This window comes from Hemitrygon akajei, chromosome 17, assembly GCF_048418815.1.
Source record: "Hemitrygon akajei chromosome 17, sHemAka1.3, whole genome shotgun sequence".
Lineage (NCBI taxonomy): Eukaryota > Metazoa > Chordata > Chondrichthyes > Myliobatiformes > Dasyatidae > Hemitrygon > Hemitrygon akajei.
In genome coordinates this window covers 75238868-75258234 of record NC_133140.1, presented here as the reverse complement: position 1 = coordinate 75258234, position 19367 = coordinate 75238868, and the positions used below count along the sequence as shown (strand labels likewise).

The window sequence follows — 19367 nt, the reverse complement described above, 5'->3', positions numbered from 1 at the left end:
CACTGAGAAAATAGAGTTTTCAAACGATAGATCACTAGCGGTCCGAGGGAATGCGAAGCGCAGTCCGGCCAGTTTTAACTTAGAGCTGTCAGAGGCACAGTTCCTGGAGTCACGTGTCAGATAAACAAGTTGACTGACTAAACAGCCCTCGCCCCCGGGGCCAAGCAGTTTATCAATCAAAAAATAAATACAACTTTATAAAGCGATTGATCTGACCCTTTGCACGTTTTAAAACTCACTGAAGGGCTTGCTGTTTGCATTCGGCTCCAATGTCGTGGCCCCTGGGTGTAATTGATATCCGTCACCCTCTCGCGCAAGCGGTGGACTGCTTGGACTTAGAACATGCCTCAGTATTACATCCAGATTTTTTAAATGTTATCATTGCAACATTGACATATATTTAGCACTGAAATTGACTTTTGAGCTGTTGTTGAAATAGTTACCGTGCAGAATATTTGGGCATGCACCTCTGCTATTGTGAAGCACCTGTTTCGCTCGCAAGTGCATGGCAGTCAATGAATTCTGCAGCCATAGTACAGCAGAACAAACTCCCGGCTTCTGTTGGTTGAGGAGTAAATATTACCCTTCTTTGAACTGCACCAGGATTTCTTAACGCCTTTTATGTTGGGACCGGGCATGGGGTTTAAATGCTCATTCATCAGTATAGGACCCGCGCAGAATACAGTCTTGGAAGTGAGACTTGAATGCAGATTTGACTCAGGTGTAAGCAGAAGAACCGAGGCGTATAAAAGGGCTGCCTGTAACAATGTGATCCCCGCGTACCAGACCCACCAAAGGCAAACGCAAGGAAGAGCTGAGTTGAACCAGAATTCGTCTGCGCGCAATTGTATTTTAAAAAATAAAACTGAAGCAATCTTTATTTGTCTCTGCCAACGCTGGAGCTAGCCGTGATCTAAAACCGCGAAAGCTCGCGCGTTTCACATTCATAATCGACCTTTTCCTCACCCTGGTACCCTGTCAATTAATTAGTTTCTGAAACCTCGCCTCATTGAAACCCAAGTGAAAAGTTTAATGTTGACACGCCCAAGCAGAAGTTGAAAACATGAAATATTTGCGCAGCGGCTTTTAAGGTGGTTTAAAACTATTTAAGTCTCCCAAATATGTTAAAAAAAAACATATTCGTGAACCCACCGACACCAAAATCGACCGAAGTCGAAGCTAGTCCACATTGCTTTGGTCCTGCCCCGTGAATGATATCGCTTCCTGTGGATTTAGCACAAGAGAGCTAATCTGAAGAAGTTTCATTTGGGTTCCCTTAGACTAAAATACATTCGGCATTAAAACAATTATCCCCGTACTGTCGAGATTTTAAACCCACGGAATTTAAACCCATCAGAGATGCGTTTGTATTAGCGCAATTTCACCAATCATTTTTATTGTAATATACAGTTCTTGCTACTAATCTTTCACTTCATGAATTGGACTCCTATGTAGAATGATTTTGTACACATCAATGTACTCGTTTAAAATCGCTCTGATGTAAAGCGGTGTCCGAACTAATCAAGTGGTTATTGGAATATTTATCCGTTTTTTTTCCCCTGCAAAGTTACATAGTCTCTGTAATCCACCTCGAACCGTACGACATTTAAAACTCCAAAAAAGCCACAATTACGGGCTTTCTCCGCTAGGGGTGGCTCTGTTGTTCTAAACCGCGAATAGAACTGGGACTATTTCCCTCGCTTTAACCATCAGAGGGAAACCTATTGTGAAATTATTTCACTTCTTTCGAGAGCTAGTCGCATGCAATTCAACACATACATCGATTTTCACTTAAGGCGGTTACTCATATATCCTCGCCTTGTCTTTTACATTTTTAACGCCACATGTATAAAAAAAAGTACATGAATTCAGCAGCAATCTTACAGAAGCCTGTTACCAATTGGAAACTGAGCATTTTTGATCTTTTCATTTTATCGGACATTTTGCTGAATTCATGAAGACTATGTGGTTACTTCACTGTCTTTGATTATTTACTGGTGTGTGTGTGGCCAATCCCGGAATATTAACCGTGCCCACCTAAGCACTGAATCCAGCTCCCTCCCTTTCACCCCTCCTTATAAAGTCCAAGAGTTGAATTGCCAGTCGAGAAGTCCGTCCACCCGGTTAAAGTTCAAAGGGCAGGAGAGAGCCTCCGCTGAACAAGATAACCAGCGACCACTCTGAAACTTATAAATGCAATTGCACCTGCAAGGGTTACAAGTTGAACATAAATAGCAGCAAATGTCTCAATATTGTAAACTGATTCATATCGAGGATTTCCCAAAGACAGTAATATGAAGTAATATGACAGTAATATCTATCAGCCGTTGTAGCTTTGACGGTGTCCCATATCTTATTAACACATGCACACACATACGAAGCTTTTTGCCAGTGTTTTCCATTCCACGCTATTCTTAGTTTGGATAAATCTGTATAAACCCCCCCCTCCACCCCCATCACCGTTCTTACTGCTCTTTCAGACCCCCTCTCTCTCCCTCCCTCTCTCTCTCTTTCTGTTCCCCAGCTGACAGTCAGCTGATCTGAGCGTGTGATTGACAGTTTGAAAAGTTTGCCCTGTTCCACTCTTATGCTAAGTAGACAAGCTGACGCGCCATCCCATTGGCTGCGAGTCTCAGTCAATTTCCCATTTGAAGCTGACGTCGGGTCCAATATAAAAGAAGCGAAGCTTTTAAACAGAGAGCTGACGGTACTCGTCCTCCAGCTAAAATCTCAACACGCGTTGGGTTTGGCTCTTTTCACCCAGAAAACTATTGTAATCGCTTATTATCTGCTTCCTCTCTCTCTCCGTGCATCTTTTATCCTTACATTTCAGTCTCTCGCTCCCCCCACCTTCTCTCTCTACCCAACCATTGCAAAGCAACAGCAGCCAAGATGAAGCAGTGAGTGAGAGAGGGAGAGAGAGGGAGAGAGAAAGAGAGAGAGAGAGAGAAAACCAACATTCAGACCCGCTGTCCAGATTCCATGAAGCAAAGACTTAAGAAAGAGAGAGAAATCGTATTCTACCGATGCATCTGTACTATAACAGATCGGAGCCGGAACGAGCATAAAAATCATACTTAACAAAAAAAAGCTGGTGTGCAAGACTTCTAAATCCTAGTTTAAAAAAACAAGCAACCAAGAACAAAATAACAAAGAAATCAAGCTGGCTCTCTCTCCTTCAGCTCAGAGCAGTCTCATCGCGGCGATCGCAGGCGTTTGCCCCGGCGTTTGGAGGTCTGGTCGTACTAATACCATCTGCAGTAAAAGGATGGCATCCGAATTGGCAATCAACAGCGCCGACCTACCCAACAGTCCCCTTGCGATGGAATATGTTAATGACTTCGATCTGATGAAATTCGAAGTCAAAAAGGAGCCGCTGGAGTCCGAAGGCAACCCGGGCAGCCACTGCAACCGCATCGGGGGCTCGTTATCTTCCACTCCAATGAGTACCCCGTGCAGTTCGGTGCCCCCGTCTCCCAGCTTCAGCGCTCCAAGCCCCGGGGAGCAGAAGGCGGCGCACCTGGAAGACTTTTACTGGATGACTAACTACCAGCAGCTAAACCCGGACGCTCTGAGCTTCACGCCGGAGGATGCGGTGGAGGCCCTGATTAACAGCGCCCATCAGCAGATGCAAGGAGGCTTCGACGGCTACCGGGGCCAGCAGCAACAACAGCAGCAGCAACAGCAGTATGCAGCGGCGGGGGCCGGCGCCGGAGCTGGAGCGGGCATGGCTGGAGAGCAGATGGGTCCGCCCGGAACCGTGGTGGCTCACCACCAGCACCAACACCACCACCATCACCACCACCAGGGGCACCAACACCCAGGGGGAGGAGTGGCCGCCGTTGGCACGGCCGGCACCGGGAGCACCGGCCCCGGCGCCGGCGGCATCCACCAGCACCCGCACCTGCGGAACAGCGAGCGCTTCTCCGACGACCAGTTGGTCACCATGTCGGTGAGGGAGCTGAACCGGCAACTCCGAGGTGTCAGCAAGGAGGAGGTTATCCGGCTGAAACAGAAACGCCGGACCTTGAAGAACCGGGGCTACGCGCAGTCGTGCCGCTTCAAGCGGGTGCAGCAGCGGCACATGTTGGAGAGCGAGAAAACTCAGCTGCAGCAGCAGGTCGAACACTTAAAACAGGAGATAACCCGACTGGTGCGAGAGAGGGACGCCTACAAGGAGAAGTACGAAAAACTTGTGTCCAGCGGCTTCAGAGAAACGGGATCGTCTAGCGATAACCCTTCCTCCCCGGAATTCTTCATGTGAGTTTGTGGGTTTGCTCTGCCCTAATAACCCCCTCAAAAACAACTTTAAAAAAAACTTTTTCAAAAAGTTTTTTTAAACACAAAAACCTGCCGTCTCTCTCCCTCACCCCATCATCTCATGCATTATATGCTTGCTATATTATTTTTGTTTGTTTTTTTTAATGAAAGGACCATATTAATTATAAGCCTGCATGCTGGACATGTATGGATTTAATTAGCTAGTTGAAAGCGGATTTTTAAAATGAATTATGGCATGGCAAGAGATTATACCGGTGACTTTTTTTTTGCTCTTTTTTGACATGGAAGCAAAAACGAAACAAAATTGCACCGTTGGGTCCTCATCAACCCCCTCCTTCCATGAAAAAAGAACGTTTGAATCTGCAAGGGGGGAGTTGCGTTGACTTTAGTTCTGGGTCTTTGAAAACATCAGACTTTCTCATTATGTTTTATGCACTGAACTGTTTCTGCAAAAAAAAAGCATTGACAAACTGGATCTCTGTATTACAAAGTCTGGGACTATTGCTGAGGAAAAAAAAACAGTTATTGCCATAATGTTTGGGACATTAAATATATATATATATATAAATACATACATACATATATATAAAGTGGTGTGTTGATCCGGAGAACGGTATATAAGTTTATTAAACATGGGTTAAACCCTTTCTCCGCGTTTTGGGTTAACTATGTAACTCTCTATGAAGTTGAATGCTTATTGTGTGTGCGTGCATGTGTGTGTGTGTGTGTGTGTGTGTGTGTGTGTGTGTGTGTGTGTGTGTGTGTGTGTGTGTGTGTGTGTGTGTGTGTGTGTGTGTAAGAGAGAGAGTGTGTGTTTTCGATAATATTTAATTTAATTACATTTGTATGTATCTGTTAAGAAAACGAGGATTGTGTATCCCCTATCAGCTGTTGACGCGAAATTAAGAAATGGTGTGCAGATTGTAGGTCTATGTAGTTGATGGGTGTTTCCCCTAAAAAAAATGTGAAATTCATTGCACTAAGGTAAGGTGATTTTGTTTAAAAATAAACAGTTTAATTGTTTTGATGGACAGTGGAGGGGAAACATTTCGGGGCAAATTTACAGAATGCCATTTCTATGGCCTCTGGCCGCAAATAAATATATTTTTTAAACTTAAGTAAACTGAGCATTTTGTAGCATGCACTTTGCACGCCGGAAATCGGAAGGTGAACGTTGAATAGCCCTTCTTGTTTATCGAACAGATTGCATTTCAGACCAAAGTCTTGTTGAAGGGGAGGAGCTCGTCTCCGGTGTTTATATGAGGTGGTAGTGGGAGAAATGTTCATGGCGCTGTGCATACTTTTATATGTGTATATTTACTTTCCCCCCCCCCCCCCAAACGTGAAGTACTGAATCTCAGTTACACTAATATATATAAAATAACAAAGGAATAGGAATTACTTTCAGAGTGGAGGGGTGGGAGGAGGGAGAGGGGAAAGAATTGAGACATTGATCTTCCTAATAGACTTTGCCACTAATAATTTGCCATTCCTCTCGGAAATCTGCAAAATTATGAAAAGCTTCCCAGATTTATGCAATTGGATTAAAAAGAGGTTATGCAACCAACAAATGCATACCACATTCTGTTTACATTTCAGCGAGGTTTGGGGACGTTATAGAATTCTAAGGATTTTGCTCCTGGCTCTAAATATGCGTGGTTTTGCTAACTCAAAATTAAGCCAACACCGGTTACACTAAATTTTCAAATCTAGCAGACATTGGGCATATAACTTGTTAACTTTCATTTGGTAGACATCTGTCAAAACTATGTTGAATTCTTGTGCCCTCACACGTGTGTTGCATTTTGTTTCTCCATCTATTTTCTTTTAGACTCCATAACTGCAATTGCCTAATGATTCTTAACATTTTATCTGCGAAGTTTGGGACACTGCACGCATTTGAATCCATGCGCCTGATAAGTTTTCTAGATAGTCAGGAACTCTGGAAGCTTCTGGTCCTGTTAATAGAGTCTTTGGTCTTAAATGGTTGGTTTCACGCCCGTCTCATTTTATAACCTCTTTTTTTTTCAAAAAGAAAAGACTCAGAGTAAGAGTTCTCCTGTCTGTCACCAACGTGTTTATTTTCGTCCAAAATACTAATTTCAATGTCATAATGCTACTCAGAGATGAGCGCTTGGTCAAAACGTAAGATCCTGGAAATAAATTTGCACAATTCGATATTGCACTCAGATGACTGAAGTATTTAGAAAACTTAAAATTCTTATTTTGACTTGAAATGAACGCCTTCTATTTGAGAATATGGATCATTCGTGAAGATTTAGGTGGAAAACTTATACTTTAAACTTGTGTTAGTGAGAAACCATCAAGTATTCTGTATAAATCTGCCGTAAAGCGTCTTGTTGAGGCCGCTAAATTGACGGAGAAAGAATTCATTCTCCACGGCCAACATATCCGAGTAGTAACTTTACAAACTTGCTATTATTTTCTATCCTAGAAAGGTCATAAGGAGAAACATTTACCCTATTTGAACGTACTGTTTAATGTGTTTGGGTATAAACTTGCTCCTAGAAAATTAGAGTTAACACGTGTGGGCAGATGCGTTTAAAATATACTCTACGCATTTAAAATATAGTTTAGTGCTGCTCTCGCTTTTGCTGGATTCATTATAATTTTTTAAATGAGTACAAGTTTAAACAATAGAACACGGTAATGTAGAGTGTACAATAGCAATCTGTCAAAATTTAACACATATTCTGTCGTCAGCTTTTTGCAGCAGATCTTATAGGCCAAACTATGTCTGTCAAAAGGCCCCAGTTGTCTAATAACCATCTTAGGTACCAGGATTACCGAATGTTACAACGATAAGACGTAATTTTTGAAATAAAATGGCTGTAGTGGTTGAAATTTCATCAAAAGTTGGGGGCGAGGAAAATATTTAAAATAAAGCGGCCTTCAATCTGAAGTACGGTTAAGAACAGGTGGATTGCACGCTTATAGTGTCTCTTACATAACAGGCTACTATCGATCGTTTCAAAGGTCAGAGATTACAAGCGCAACAACTTCAGGTCAAAGTCTAATAAAGGTGAATTGGTGAAGGTTTTCAGAAAAATATATTAGAGTCACTGGGGTTCTGTCAAACAATTTAATGTCGGTGCTGGGCGGGGCGGAAGGTTGTTGGTTCAATGAGGAAGGGGTAACCCAGTGAATTCAGTGGTTTCTTGTTCGCTTTTGACTATTCCTTCGTGAATCATTGGCGTGGAGAGATAGCCACTGTCAAAAATGTAGAGTCAGAACAAAACTAATTAGTCGAAGCTTTTATAATTCAGGCCTGCTCTAAGTGTTTTAATGCATATTGGGCATCTCTGGAAGTGGGGACCCGTGCAAGTCACATTTTAAATCACGATCATATCAGCTGAGGGGTGAATGATGGGAAGCAAACGTAAATGTTATCAGATTTCCTGCGTGGTGTCTGTCGAACGTCCACGAAAGGAAGAGATGTTTTAATGAGCGAGGGAAGACTTAAGCGCGTCCCACTCTGTGGGCCTGAAGCAGTCAGCGGACTGGGCAAGGGTATTTTTTTTTTAGGTGATATATGCATAAGAACCAGAGCTGAGAATGGCTCTACTTCTATAAATTTGGGATTAGGGTTTTTACTAGGGTGATAGCTACCTGACATACTAGTTCTATGTTTGTTGATACTGTTTTCGTGATTCGAACAACTCGTGTTTTCCTTAATGCTCCCATCTGACCCGTAGCTTTTTTTTTAATTGCTGATCACAGGAGAGTAGCAAAGATAGATCCCTCCAAAGTAACAAACGGCAAACCATGGACAGGAAATTCACGGTGGTTTCTAGAGCAGATGCAAATGACCTTTTTTTCTCTCTTCCACTTTAAATCCTTCAGCTCCTGTACATGTCAAACCTGAAGAAAAAAAAGTCGTGTACTAGAAACTAAAATCGCCTGTGCGTCTAGCCGAGATTAAGCAGCCTCACGTATGCGGGTTGGTGGTATTTGAGAGTGAAATGAAACGAGTTGAATTACGGGCATTGTTTCTGAGTTATTCGTTAGAGTTTTCCCACCGCAATCACTCTGTTCTTTCACAAGAGGTCTGATTCCATCGACGACACGGAGATAAGGGCAAGCAGAAGTCGGTGGAAAATAAAATGGCAGGGCTTTGGTGAAAAGGAACGGAGGCATTTTGTTTCTGAAATGTGAGAGCTTCCAGCTTTAGACTAAGTGTGGTGTGCAGTGAAACTACAGGGAGGGGGAATAGGTATCGGAAAAAGAATAGCAGTTCAGTCTCACCGCTCAGTTTTTCACTCTTTCTCTTGCAAGTACGCAGAAGCTTTCATACTTTCGCTATTTAACACACACACACACACACAGAGCCGTCCTTTCAATCTCTTTCGCCAATCTACTTCCTCTGCCTAATTTTGCCTCTTCCCGCCTACCCTTCTCCTGTTCTAGCTCAGTAGGTGCAACTCTTCCTTCCTACACTCGCCTGGTGCACAGTCTGTTTAGCGCATCCCTCTCATATAGACATTTGCGTGTAAGGTCCACGCAGATACGTTTAGATTCGACAGCAAGATAGGAAGGCGGAAATAACTGGGTTCAGTGCAGAGATGAATCCGGTGGCAGATGGAGGGAGCGTAGCATGAAGGGTCTTCCGGATGGATTTTATTTTTCGCTGATGTCAGGCAGTTTAGTTCATTTATTTAGCACAGGACGGGGGAGGGAGTATTCGGCCCATCATGCCTCGACTTACCATGCATGGGCTGGTTCATTAAAAAGCATTTCCAGTAAGTTCCACGCCGCTACCCCTACAAACACGAATAGCCATGAACTTTTGTCCCACCATTTTTCGCATAAAATCAACCCCCTTTCAGAAAATGCTGTAAAAATCTGCTTCCATCACCCTTACAGCTGAGTATGCTAGGTGAGAATCTACTGCATTTAAAAAAAAATGCCTCTCTGAACGTTCCCTCCAATGATGATGCGAAACCATGGGATTTCCAACTTTCCCAAGTTTGATTCCTTGTCTGTCTTGGATGTTTTAAAACAGTGGATGCACGTAATTTTTCCTTCACAAATCCACTTGCTAACGGCCGGCCGACTCGCACAGGGTTCTCGTCTTGGCCAGGTTCTTACCTAAGAAAATCAAAACTAAGGGCTTGAATTTCTGAAGGACCTTAGAAGTTGCTGCAAAATATGGTGGATGGCGCTAGCGGTGGGGGTGGGGGGTGGGGGTGGTTAGGGTGAATGTAGAGTGGGCAGATATGGCAGGTGATTCTTTTTTAACTTAAACAGCTGGTTTAACACACTGTAAGGATGGACCGCGTATCTGAAAAGAAATCTGTATCTGATAAATTTGACAGCTTGCGTAAGAAATAAGCTTAGGTCAGTAAGATGGAGAGAATGTGTGTGCATTTAAAGCTTAGCTACTCCGATTCATATATAATCACTTCTGGAATGAAATACTTTTTTAAATTTACTACATTATTTCTTAGCCTTTATGTTACGTTTTTGTTTGCGTATCCCGCATTCTTAAGGAATATGCGTGAAAGTGACCAGGATGCAGGCGACACATTCCCGAAATAGTTGGAGTTTAGAAAATGACTTTATACTTAAAATGTGACCTATCGTCAGGCAAGGAAGAGTTAAATTAGGGGAGGGGGTGACAGACCTTGAGCTCGGCCTTCGCTTTTTAACGCGTTGCGGCCACACTGCATTTGTTTAAGAGGCTGCGATGGACACATGGGACCGGTTTGCAAATAACCATATAGTCTGACACATTATTGCTAATAACATTATAGACAGTAATTATAACATTATAGCCCAAGCAGCAGTTCGTTGACAACTATAGAGGCTGCAGCCTTTTTACCGTACAGACAAGTACAGCTGGAAGGTGGAAATAAAAGGAAAATTACATTACAAGGCAAAGCCATTCTGAAGTTAACACTGGCTGTAAAGCTCGTCCTCTTCGGCAAGAGTTAACTAAACACCCTGTAAAGAGAAGAATCCTGTTCTCCACTGCTTCGCATTTGCTTGTCCACATTCACGCGTGCTCATATCCGTGCGGATATTAAGTATTTGGGTTGACGAGAAGATGCGGACAGCTGGGGATAACTGGCTCTCTGCGCACTCGCCTCGGGAGCAGAGGGTTCCGGGTTCGGTTCCCACTTCCACAACAACCCCAGAGCAGTATTGAGGGAGTGTTGCTTTGCCAAAAATGACATCTTTCAGATGAGGATTAAAGCAGGTGGACCTCAGATAAACTCGGGCACCATTTGAAAGACAAGAACTTAAGGTCAAAATAAAACTTAAGTAAAAATTAGTTTTTAATAGAGACTACCACAAACTACTGGATGAGCACTCTCATCTGGTTCACTGTGACCTTCAGAGATGGAAACTCGACCGTCCTCGTTCTAACTGGCCAGCATGTGACTCCACAACCACAGCCTGCCTGCTAAATGTCCTCTGGAGTCGCTTTGGAATCTAATGGCAATAAGATAAAAATTGGCCACGGCGACCCCCAGACCCGGGGGTGGGGTGGTTGTGTGTAGAGAATAAATAAAAAATATCGAATGCCCTACCCAATTTCCTATCACTTGTTCATCATTACTAGAAAGCAGACTTTTTTTTAGGTGGGTGGCGAGTGGCGTGCTGTGGTGGGCTGAGGTGGTCATTAGTGCGTTGCACTGTGCAGGAGTGCGAGGTGTGCAAAGTGCCTTTCATGTTTTCTGTAATAAAAGCGCTTCACTGACATGGTTCAGTGGGAGCAGGTAACATGAAAGAGGTCTCATCTTGATCGCAGGCGTAATTATTCTAACTTAAACAGGTCATGTAGTAACACACCGGATTCTCGGCAATATGTATTTTGAATTGCGTGAACCCCCTCCCCACCAGCACAACTCCCCCATCTAACTTGTCATCGTTTATTATACTTCGACTAAGAATTTTCAAAAGTTAAAACTGTTTTTCAGCTAGTTTGCTTCGGTGACTTGTAGAGTTACAGTCCAAAGTTAAAGCGGGAAATTGTTGAATAACTCTCCAATGTGACCTCATATCCAGATCCAAACGGGAAACGGTTGACTGAAACCGGATAGGGACTAGCAATTGGAATCCCAGTGATCAGGAATTTTATTCCCAGGCGTATTTCACTACAAGTACTCTTAAAGTATCAGCTCTTAAAAGATAGAACTTTCCGAGCTATACGTACAAAATAAATCTTCGCCTTTGTCTATGGTGGACTATTTTCGAGATTTTTCTGAAACAAAAATGTAAAACGTCATGGATATTTGTTACGTCTTGAAACCGGCGTACATGCATGTGATTGGATCAAATTTAGACGCATTTTCCCCTGCTCCCCTCCCACCCCGCACTCTTCCGTCACTGAATCCAATGTGTATGGTTGAGCATCTGTGCAGAATGCTGATCAGATAATATATAACATAACCCCAACGACGAAAGTGACGTATTGCAAGAAGTGACTGAAATTAAAATTGTAAGATTATCCTGGCCGCTGAGACCCAGTGAACTTATCTCTCAGGATTCGGTTAAACAAAATTAAAAGTTACAGCATGTTAAGTGCGTGGCAGATAAACTTGGATTTGGCAGATAGCAATATTTGGCGTCCTCGCTCCCTCTCATGTCCACAGCTAAGGTCGACCATCATTTCAATTGCCCAGGGGTCACAAAGGGGTACTTTTGTCTTTTGCATTTCTACTTTTTTTAAAAAATGTGCATTGCCTAATATCTCCCAAACTTCCTGTCAACGAGATGTGCATTTTTTTTCTCTGTGTGTTGGGACTCAATCTCCTAAATCTAATCCATAGCTAAAAACAATGTCTGCTGCCAGCCAGAAAACATTCATTGCTTTATTATTCATCAAAAACTTGACACTCCGAGTTATTAATTGAACATTTTTTTGGCGTAGGGAGTTGTTTAGACCACGCGGGCTCGGCACATAATGAATCTGGGGGCGACTCCTTCTCGCTGACTAGATCCTTTTCAAGGTTAATGTAGGTAAACGAAACCCTGGCGAACATTACTCCGAGTGAAGCACACAATCATCAGTAATTACAGTTCCTATATTCATCAAATGCGTTTCCTAATGTAATATAATATCCAGTCACATCTTGTAAACATCGCTTCGTCCAGAAGAAAAAAAAATCAAAAAGTTGTATTGAGTGACCTAACCCCTAACTGAGAAATTGTAAATATGAAAAATTATAAGATTTGAAATGCAGTGACCCCTGTTTGCCTCGTGAATTTAGAATTATTAACTAATTATTTTTCTTTTGCAATCCCCATTAAGAGTGCGATTGCGCCGTGTGTAACTGACTGAACAAAGGGTCTAGGGATGACGAAAGACGTTGCATCAAGAAAAACCTGTTTTATTTTTGGCTTTTTACATCATGTATATAACGCAAACCAAACTCATTGTGTACACCCAACGTTATTTTGGCTACTGCAGAGAAACGTGGCCGCGGGCCCAAAAACCTGAACGTCAAAGTAAAATTTTAAAAGAAAAAGTTAAGAGCAACCCATTGTAAATATACTTCCTAATGTTAATACGCAGCAAGTCACTGGTCATAAAATACAGCGGTGACAATTCCGGTCCGGTGTGCAGACCAGGTGACCAGGTGTCCAAAATTATATCGCTCTGTGGTGATTTTTCTGGAAATGGGTTTCTTTTTGTCTAAACACTTACTTCCCTGAAATTTAAACTCAAGCTAATGTTGAACACTGCAGTTATATATTAATCACACTACAGCGAAGTGAGGCAATACAATGCGCAGCATCTCGGCAGTCCTAAGTAATTATTTAAAAATTAAATCATGACAATTGCAAGATATTGCACTCTATAATTTGAGCTGTGATGTATAGGCGTAGAAAAGGTAGAGATGGGACCTGTTATTCAATTAAAACGTGACATTAGACAGATCTTGTTTTAATTCACCACCCACGAAATTCATATCCAGCAAATCATATCCCAGATGGAGTACAGTGGATTACCTAAAGTGGTCGTGAAATAAATGTTTCCTATAATGGGGGGGATCTAGGACCAGAGGGCACAGCCTCAGAATGAAAGGACGTCCCTCTAGAACTGAGATGAGGAAGAATTCCATTAGCCAAAGGGTAGTGAATCTGTGGAATTCGTTGCCATAAATGCCTATGGAGGCGAAGTCTTTGGATATACTTAAAGCGGAGATTGATAGGTTCTTAATTAGTAAGGTTGTCAAAGGTTACGGGAAGAAGACTGGAGAATGAGGTTGAGAGGCATAAAAAATGGGGCATAATGGAATGATGGAGCAAACTCGATGGGCCGAAGGGCCTACTTCTGCTGCTATGTCTTATGGTCTTATTATCTGATAACTAAACAGTTAATTCCGTGCCTGGGGCTTGCCTGGAGTAGGTTTCTCAATAACCGTTTCCCTGAAATGCCAACTGATTGCCCCTTCTCTGGTGTCCTTCCCTCCATTTGCTAACAACTCTCAAACAGCAGAGGTGATTGTAGCGGGAGACAGGATTGACCTTGTAAGCAATTCGTGATACCGTTAGTAAAGTGAAGGTTCTTCAAATCTGCATAGGTTTCAAAATAGGAATGTCGAAATCAGGGAAGTAAAGCAGGAACATTTGGCAGAGAACTGATGCACAATTTTAGAATGCCCAGTTGAATCTGTGGTTCTTTCTAACATTGCAAAATCTTATTGGGCTTTTTTCGGAGTTGCAGATATTACCAAGTTCATCCTTTCGAAGAAAACCCTCAGTATCCCTGGGCAAAAGTCCCCGCTTCGGATCACCACTCATCAGGCTCCTGCTCTCGATCACCTCGCTTACACCTGGATTGTCGCCTCTCTCCAGACTAAAGAAACAATGGAGAATCTGAATAAATTCCTTCATGTGCAATAAACCCAAATCACATGCATCTCAGTTACTTGTGCTTGGTGTTTCCAAAAGAACTAGCAATGCAATCGAGCTCCTTAAGGCCGATAATGTTAATCTGCGTACCCCCGCTGACCGAACAAGAAAGAATTGTTTGCTACCAATTTGCCTGGCAATATTGGCGTAGTATTCGTATGTCGGAAGCAGTTGGCGCGGTGGATTTTGGAATAAAATCAGGGTTTATGAACAATAAAACTCTAAATTTCTCTTCTTTGTAAATTGATTGGTTTCCAATAAAAGATGAAGTGGACAAGCGGGGTTTGGAGGAGGAAGTGGGACCGGAAAGTATGTCTGTTCAAAAAGAATGGTAACTCGCTAGTTGTACACACGCCTCAAGCAGATTGTTCAGAACAGAAAAAAAAATAAATAGAATTAGTGGACAAACACACACAATTCAAAGCCAATGTAACTTCATTTCAACACATGTACCCCCTGCACATTCTTATTTCCATTGTCTTCGTTCTGTACTTTTTTCCCCATTCCTGCCCATATTTTTATATCCTCCTTTCCCCTCTTCCCTCCTTATTCCTATGTTGCTTTCTGCCTCTTTCTCAACCTTCTTCCCCATTTCTTCTCTCGATCTTGATCTTTCTCACTCTCCCACGGAGGATTTTAGACAGGACAGAGAATCGAATGCATAATATATCTGCAGTTCAAGCTGTCATAACTTATTATTTACAACGTTGAGAAAATCTGATTTTAACGTGCTGTTAATTTACGGCCGATTTTCGGAAATGTTAGATGTTGGTGCTTTTTTGCTCTCTCGGGGAGGCGGCTTCACAATACAAACCGCATGTTTAGCCTTGCTAATCTTTTTTTCCGCCCCAAAGTGTTAATTTACTGCAGCGAACGTGTCGGCTCCTCTTTTAGAACATTTTGACTGAAAAGCAAAAATGCACACGGTAACCGCTCAAGGCATGCACTTAATAATAAACTAGCAACAATAACAACAGTCAAATGAACGAGGCGGTTCTAGAAAATAAAGCATAAGGGGTTTGTTCTTCAATGGGAAGAGAACAATGCGTCGAAGCTGCATGCTTTCAAATGTCACTCCACCCACACCGGCAGCCGCAACTGGCGACTTGCAGCGTGGGTTTCACCATTGTTTTGAGATCAGAAACTGGGAGAAAGAAGGGGCGCCGTGTCGATCAACAAATCCGAGAAGTGTAGCATCACCACGGTTTACCAGAACGAACGGAGGCGACAGGTGTTACAAGAGTGGAAACACTTGTCAACCATCACTGCCGCACTAGTAATATTGAAACTGAGGATGAATCGGCGGGTCCTTGTATCCCGCGTGTTGCTATAACTTACGATATTCCCCATTTTTGTCCGGATAGTAAAAAGCTTTAGCATTACCTCGGCCAGAAGCCCGGCGGAGGGTGGGGGGGGGGGGGGGGGAGGTCAGGTGACGCCTTGGTGACACTAAGAATGCAATTCTTTCCATTCGGGTTCTAAACATGAAGGGAACAAGGAACGCCCATTTACAAAGTTTCTTCCCGGACCTTTCTCAACTCACGAAACAATCTCCACTCAATAAATTACTCCTGAAGTGATGCTTCTATTGGAATCTTAGCAGAAATTTGATTAAGGGAAATAACTGTGAAGCGGAAGTTTGCCCAATGCTTTCCTGCATTTTAGCCACATGATCTATGTCACGTCTCTTTTATCACTTATTCCAAAGTCACTGAACATATTCCTTCCACATACACTCTAGAGCTGTTTGCCCGCACCGTATCAAAAGTTCAAAGTAAATATATTTTTGAATACATGTATGAGAGCAGATATTACACTGTGATTCATTTTCTTGCGGGCATTCACAGTATGTCTCAAATTGTGTTTTGTTAACATGATCAGATCATTCGGTAAGACTAGCACTGATTGGAGCAATACAGCGTAAGTTTCAGGCGCAATATTCCCATTCCATGTGGAACAACACTGCGAGGCTGAAATCACCTGGACTGCATTCACTGAAAGGAGAGAGCAACAGAGAAATTGTCGAAATCCTGCGACAATTCCTCCACCCTTACCGCCTCCCAACAGATGCTGCCCCATCCAGCAAAACTGCGTGTTGCTCCATATTCCAGCATTTGCAATTCCCCCGTGTCTCCCTGCAAGGCTGGACCGGACAAAAACACAAGTTGGTTCAAAAGCATTGTTTGCAGCGCTCTGGAGAGAGAGAGAGAGAAAAAAAGTAGCGGGATCGGAATATTCGCAGAGCTCCGTTCCTGGCAAAGACATGAACAGTATTCCACGCAGTGCAATTCTAAGATGTTTTATGTAAGGGTTCCAGGAAAGCTGTGTAGTGTTAGTGCCCATCCGTCTCATATCAGCATCGGATGGGAGAGTCCAAGGAAGGAGGAACCTTAAGCAAGAGGCAAATATCCCTTACTATGGGAACTAAGGAGCTTATGATTCATGGCATACACACTGCATGTCTGAAGTGACGGTGCAAGTGTGTGTGTGTGTGTGTGTGTGTGTGTGTGTGTGTGTGTGTGTGTCTGTATGTGTGTGTGTGTGTGCGTGTGTGTGTGTATGTGTGTGTGTGTGTGTGTGTGTGTGTGTGTATGTGTGTGTGTGTGTGTATGTGTGTGTATGTGTGCGTGTGTGTGTGTGTGTGTGTGTGTGTGTGTGTGTGTGTGTGTGTGTGTATGTGTGTGTATGTGTGTGTGTGTGTGTGTGTGTGTGTGTTGATGTGTGTCCTATGGAAGACTGAAGCAAGAACAAGCCATCCGGTCCAGATCAGGCAACTTATGTTAAGAAATGGAGGTTCCACCTAGTTATTAAGTGTTTTTTTTTAAAAAACGTCAACATTGTAGGCATTACCATGTCCGTTTAAATGTGTACCATATAATGCAAAGTACGCTGTTTGGAGAGATGGATTACCAACAGATAGGTTGCCAGCCAAAGACAAAAGACAATCACAGCTGAAGCCGGCAGTGCCGTGTGTGTAGGTCAAAGGGAGAGAAAAAAATACCTACAGAAATAACCACATTGTGTTCATGTTTTTTTTCAGCAGATGCATTGATAGTAGCAGAAATAGGAGATATATTTACATTGCAGTGTGAATAAACAGATTTGTAAACCTCGAAAACGGTCCTGCTTGGCATTCTGTGTCGTAATCCCAACCTTCTCGTAGGTCATGCTAACTCTCTGAATGCTAACACGATTAGGACACACTTAACAAATCACCCGCGTGCCTCAGTAATTCCTATACTTTTTTTTCTCAGAAAACTGCATTCTTGACACTTATTCTGAAAACACACAGCAGAAGAAAATCAGTTCCTTCTTGTTTAAAGAGGACTTGGTATGGATACCGGTTCTTTTACAGTTAGAAATTGTCTTAAAGAATGTACAAGACTACTTTGGGAACTGTATGCGTAACTGTATGTGCGGAGTGCTAATGTGTGTCTAACTATGTGCGGGACCATATGTTTCAGCGTACGTGTTGTTCTCAGGTGTGTGGCTCAGTGTATGTTTGAGTTACTTATCTGTATCTGCGTATGTATGGACGTGCTTGCTTCTATGTGTATGCGTGTGTATGCATACGTGTGTGCCTTTATGTGTGCATGTATTGACGGAACGCTTGTTTCAAAGTACAATATTCACATGTTTTTTTTTAAAACGCAAGCTTTCTCGAAGTTGCAACAGCTTTGAAATGTTCAGGGTGATCGACCACGGGCGGTTCAAGGTGATGTAGCAGGTTGGGGCCAAGTGTGAACAACACGAATAGTTATTAAAACGACAAACACCAGAAACAACATCTAACCCCGAGACGCTAAAGAAAAACCGAAAACCATGTTATCTGCGCCTGTTTCCGCTTTTAGAACTGGAAATGGTTCTAAATGTTCTTTAACTTCTTCCTCCCCTCGCCCCCCAAATTAAAGGTGCGCCGTGTACCACGTTTTTGCCAACGGAAAATAAAGCTTCTTCATTGTAATATTTCTGCAAGTGTTCGTTGTGAAGTTTGGGTGTATCCGACAAAAAGCATAACACGGTCTTTGCCGTTACTGCTCCGGGATACTGGTCACAGCGGAAAGTTCCGTTAGATGCGCAAAATCACTTCCTAGTGAAGTGCGCAAAGTTGGGAAGTTCCTACCCTTCCCTCCATCGGGAATTCACAACCAAAATCTGTATTGTTTCCATTGTTTCATCACAAGCAGGGAAGGGAGGTGGGGACTGAGCGGACAATGGTGTCGAAACCAATTACTCAGAATAGTGGGAGATTGTGAAACCCATCTTTGATTTTCAGAAACGAAAATACGGTGCGGAGCGCTTCCAATATTCTAGTCCTCCAGTATACGTGGGAATGTGCTGCTTATCAAGCACTGGGCGATTTTTCATTCGTGTTAAGATCGAAATGAATAAACGCCGTCCCATTTGGTTTCTTTGATTCCCTCGCACTAACGTCCTCGGTGAGATCGCCACAGAAATGTCAGAACATCCTGTAGCGTTTCGAGCCACAATAGAACCAACCATTCATTTATTCACTTCAGCCTGTAACTTCACGCGCCCCCACCCTCGGGACCCTGTCTTGCCCCATTTTTACAGCCTTTCTGTAAAATGCTATAGCCAGTCTATGCACAGCAAGCTCTCACTGACAAATGATGGGACCGCGCATCGTAAGGAAGGTGCTCCCACACGGTCTCGCTGCAGCACCCGAGGAATTTCCCGGAAGAAGGGCTTGAACGCATAATTATCAATTTGAAGATAAGAATGTCATCAACCATGGCAGGGTTGACACTTTAAGCAACGCCATTAGCTTTATTCTAACTTTGAGAATTCACACTCACTGAATATATTTCTGTCCAAAAAAAAACAGAAATAAGAAACAATAGAAGGGAACAGAGATGAGGAGGGGTTTCTTTAGCTAGAGGGTGGTGAATCTGGAATTCATCGCCATACACGACTGTGGAGGCCAAGTCATTGGGTATATTTAAAGCGAAGGTTGATAAATTCTTGATTATTAAGGGTACCAAAGGTTACGGAGAGATGGCAGGAGAATAGGGTTGCGAGGGATAATAAATCAGCCGTGATGGGCCAAATGGCCTCATTCTGCTCCTACGTCTTATCGTCTAATGATTAAGGCGTGGCAAGCCTTTGATTTAAAGCATTAAGCCAAACTCTATTTGAAAGAGGGAGATGCAAGTAAATGTCTGAATGGACATTAGTTATTC

The 19367-nt window shown here is 42.9% G+C and overlaps 1 protein-coding gene across 9 annotated transcripts in view; it reads left to right on the top strand.

The window, feature by feature from the left end:
• Positions 1-2667: 2667 nt before the first annotated feature.
• Positions 2668-19367, top strand: part of LOC140740842 (transcription factor Maf-like) — a 471464-nt gene continuing 454764 nt past the window's right edge. For 6 of the 9 annotated variants that reach the window (XR_012101942.1, XM_073070395.1, XM_073070398.1 and 3 more), the window contains exon 1: positions 2668-4260. Coding sequence is in view for 6 of the 9 variants with exons in the window: in XM_073070395.1 (XP_072926496.1) it covers positions 3269-4260 (992 nt within the window). In the remaining 3 variants the exon portion in view is untranslated. Of the gene's footprint in view, positions 5266-13978; positions 14380-19367 lie in introns of those variants that run through there. The other 3 variants (XM_073070394.1, XR_012101943.1, XR_012101945.1) reach the window with 3 other exon arrangements.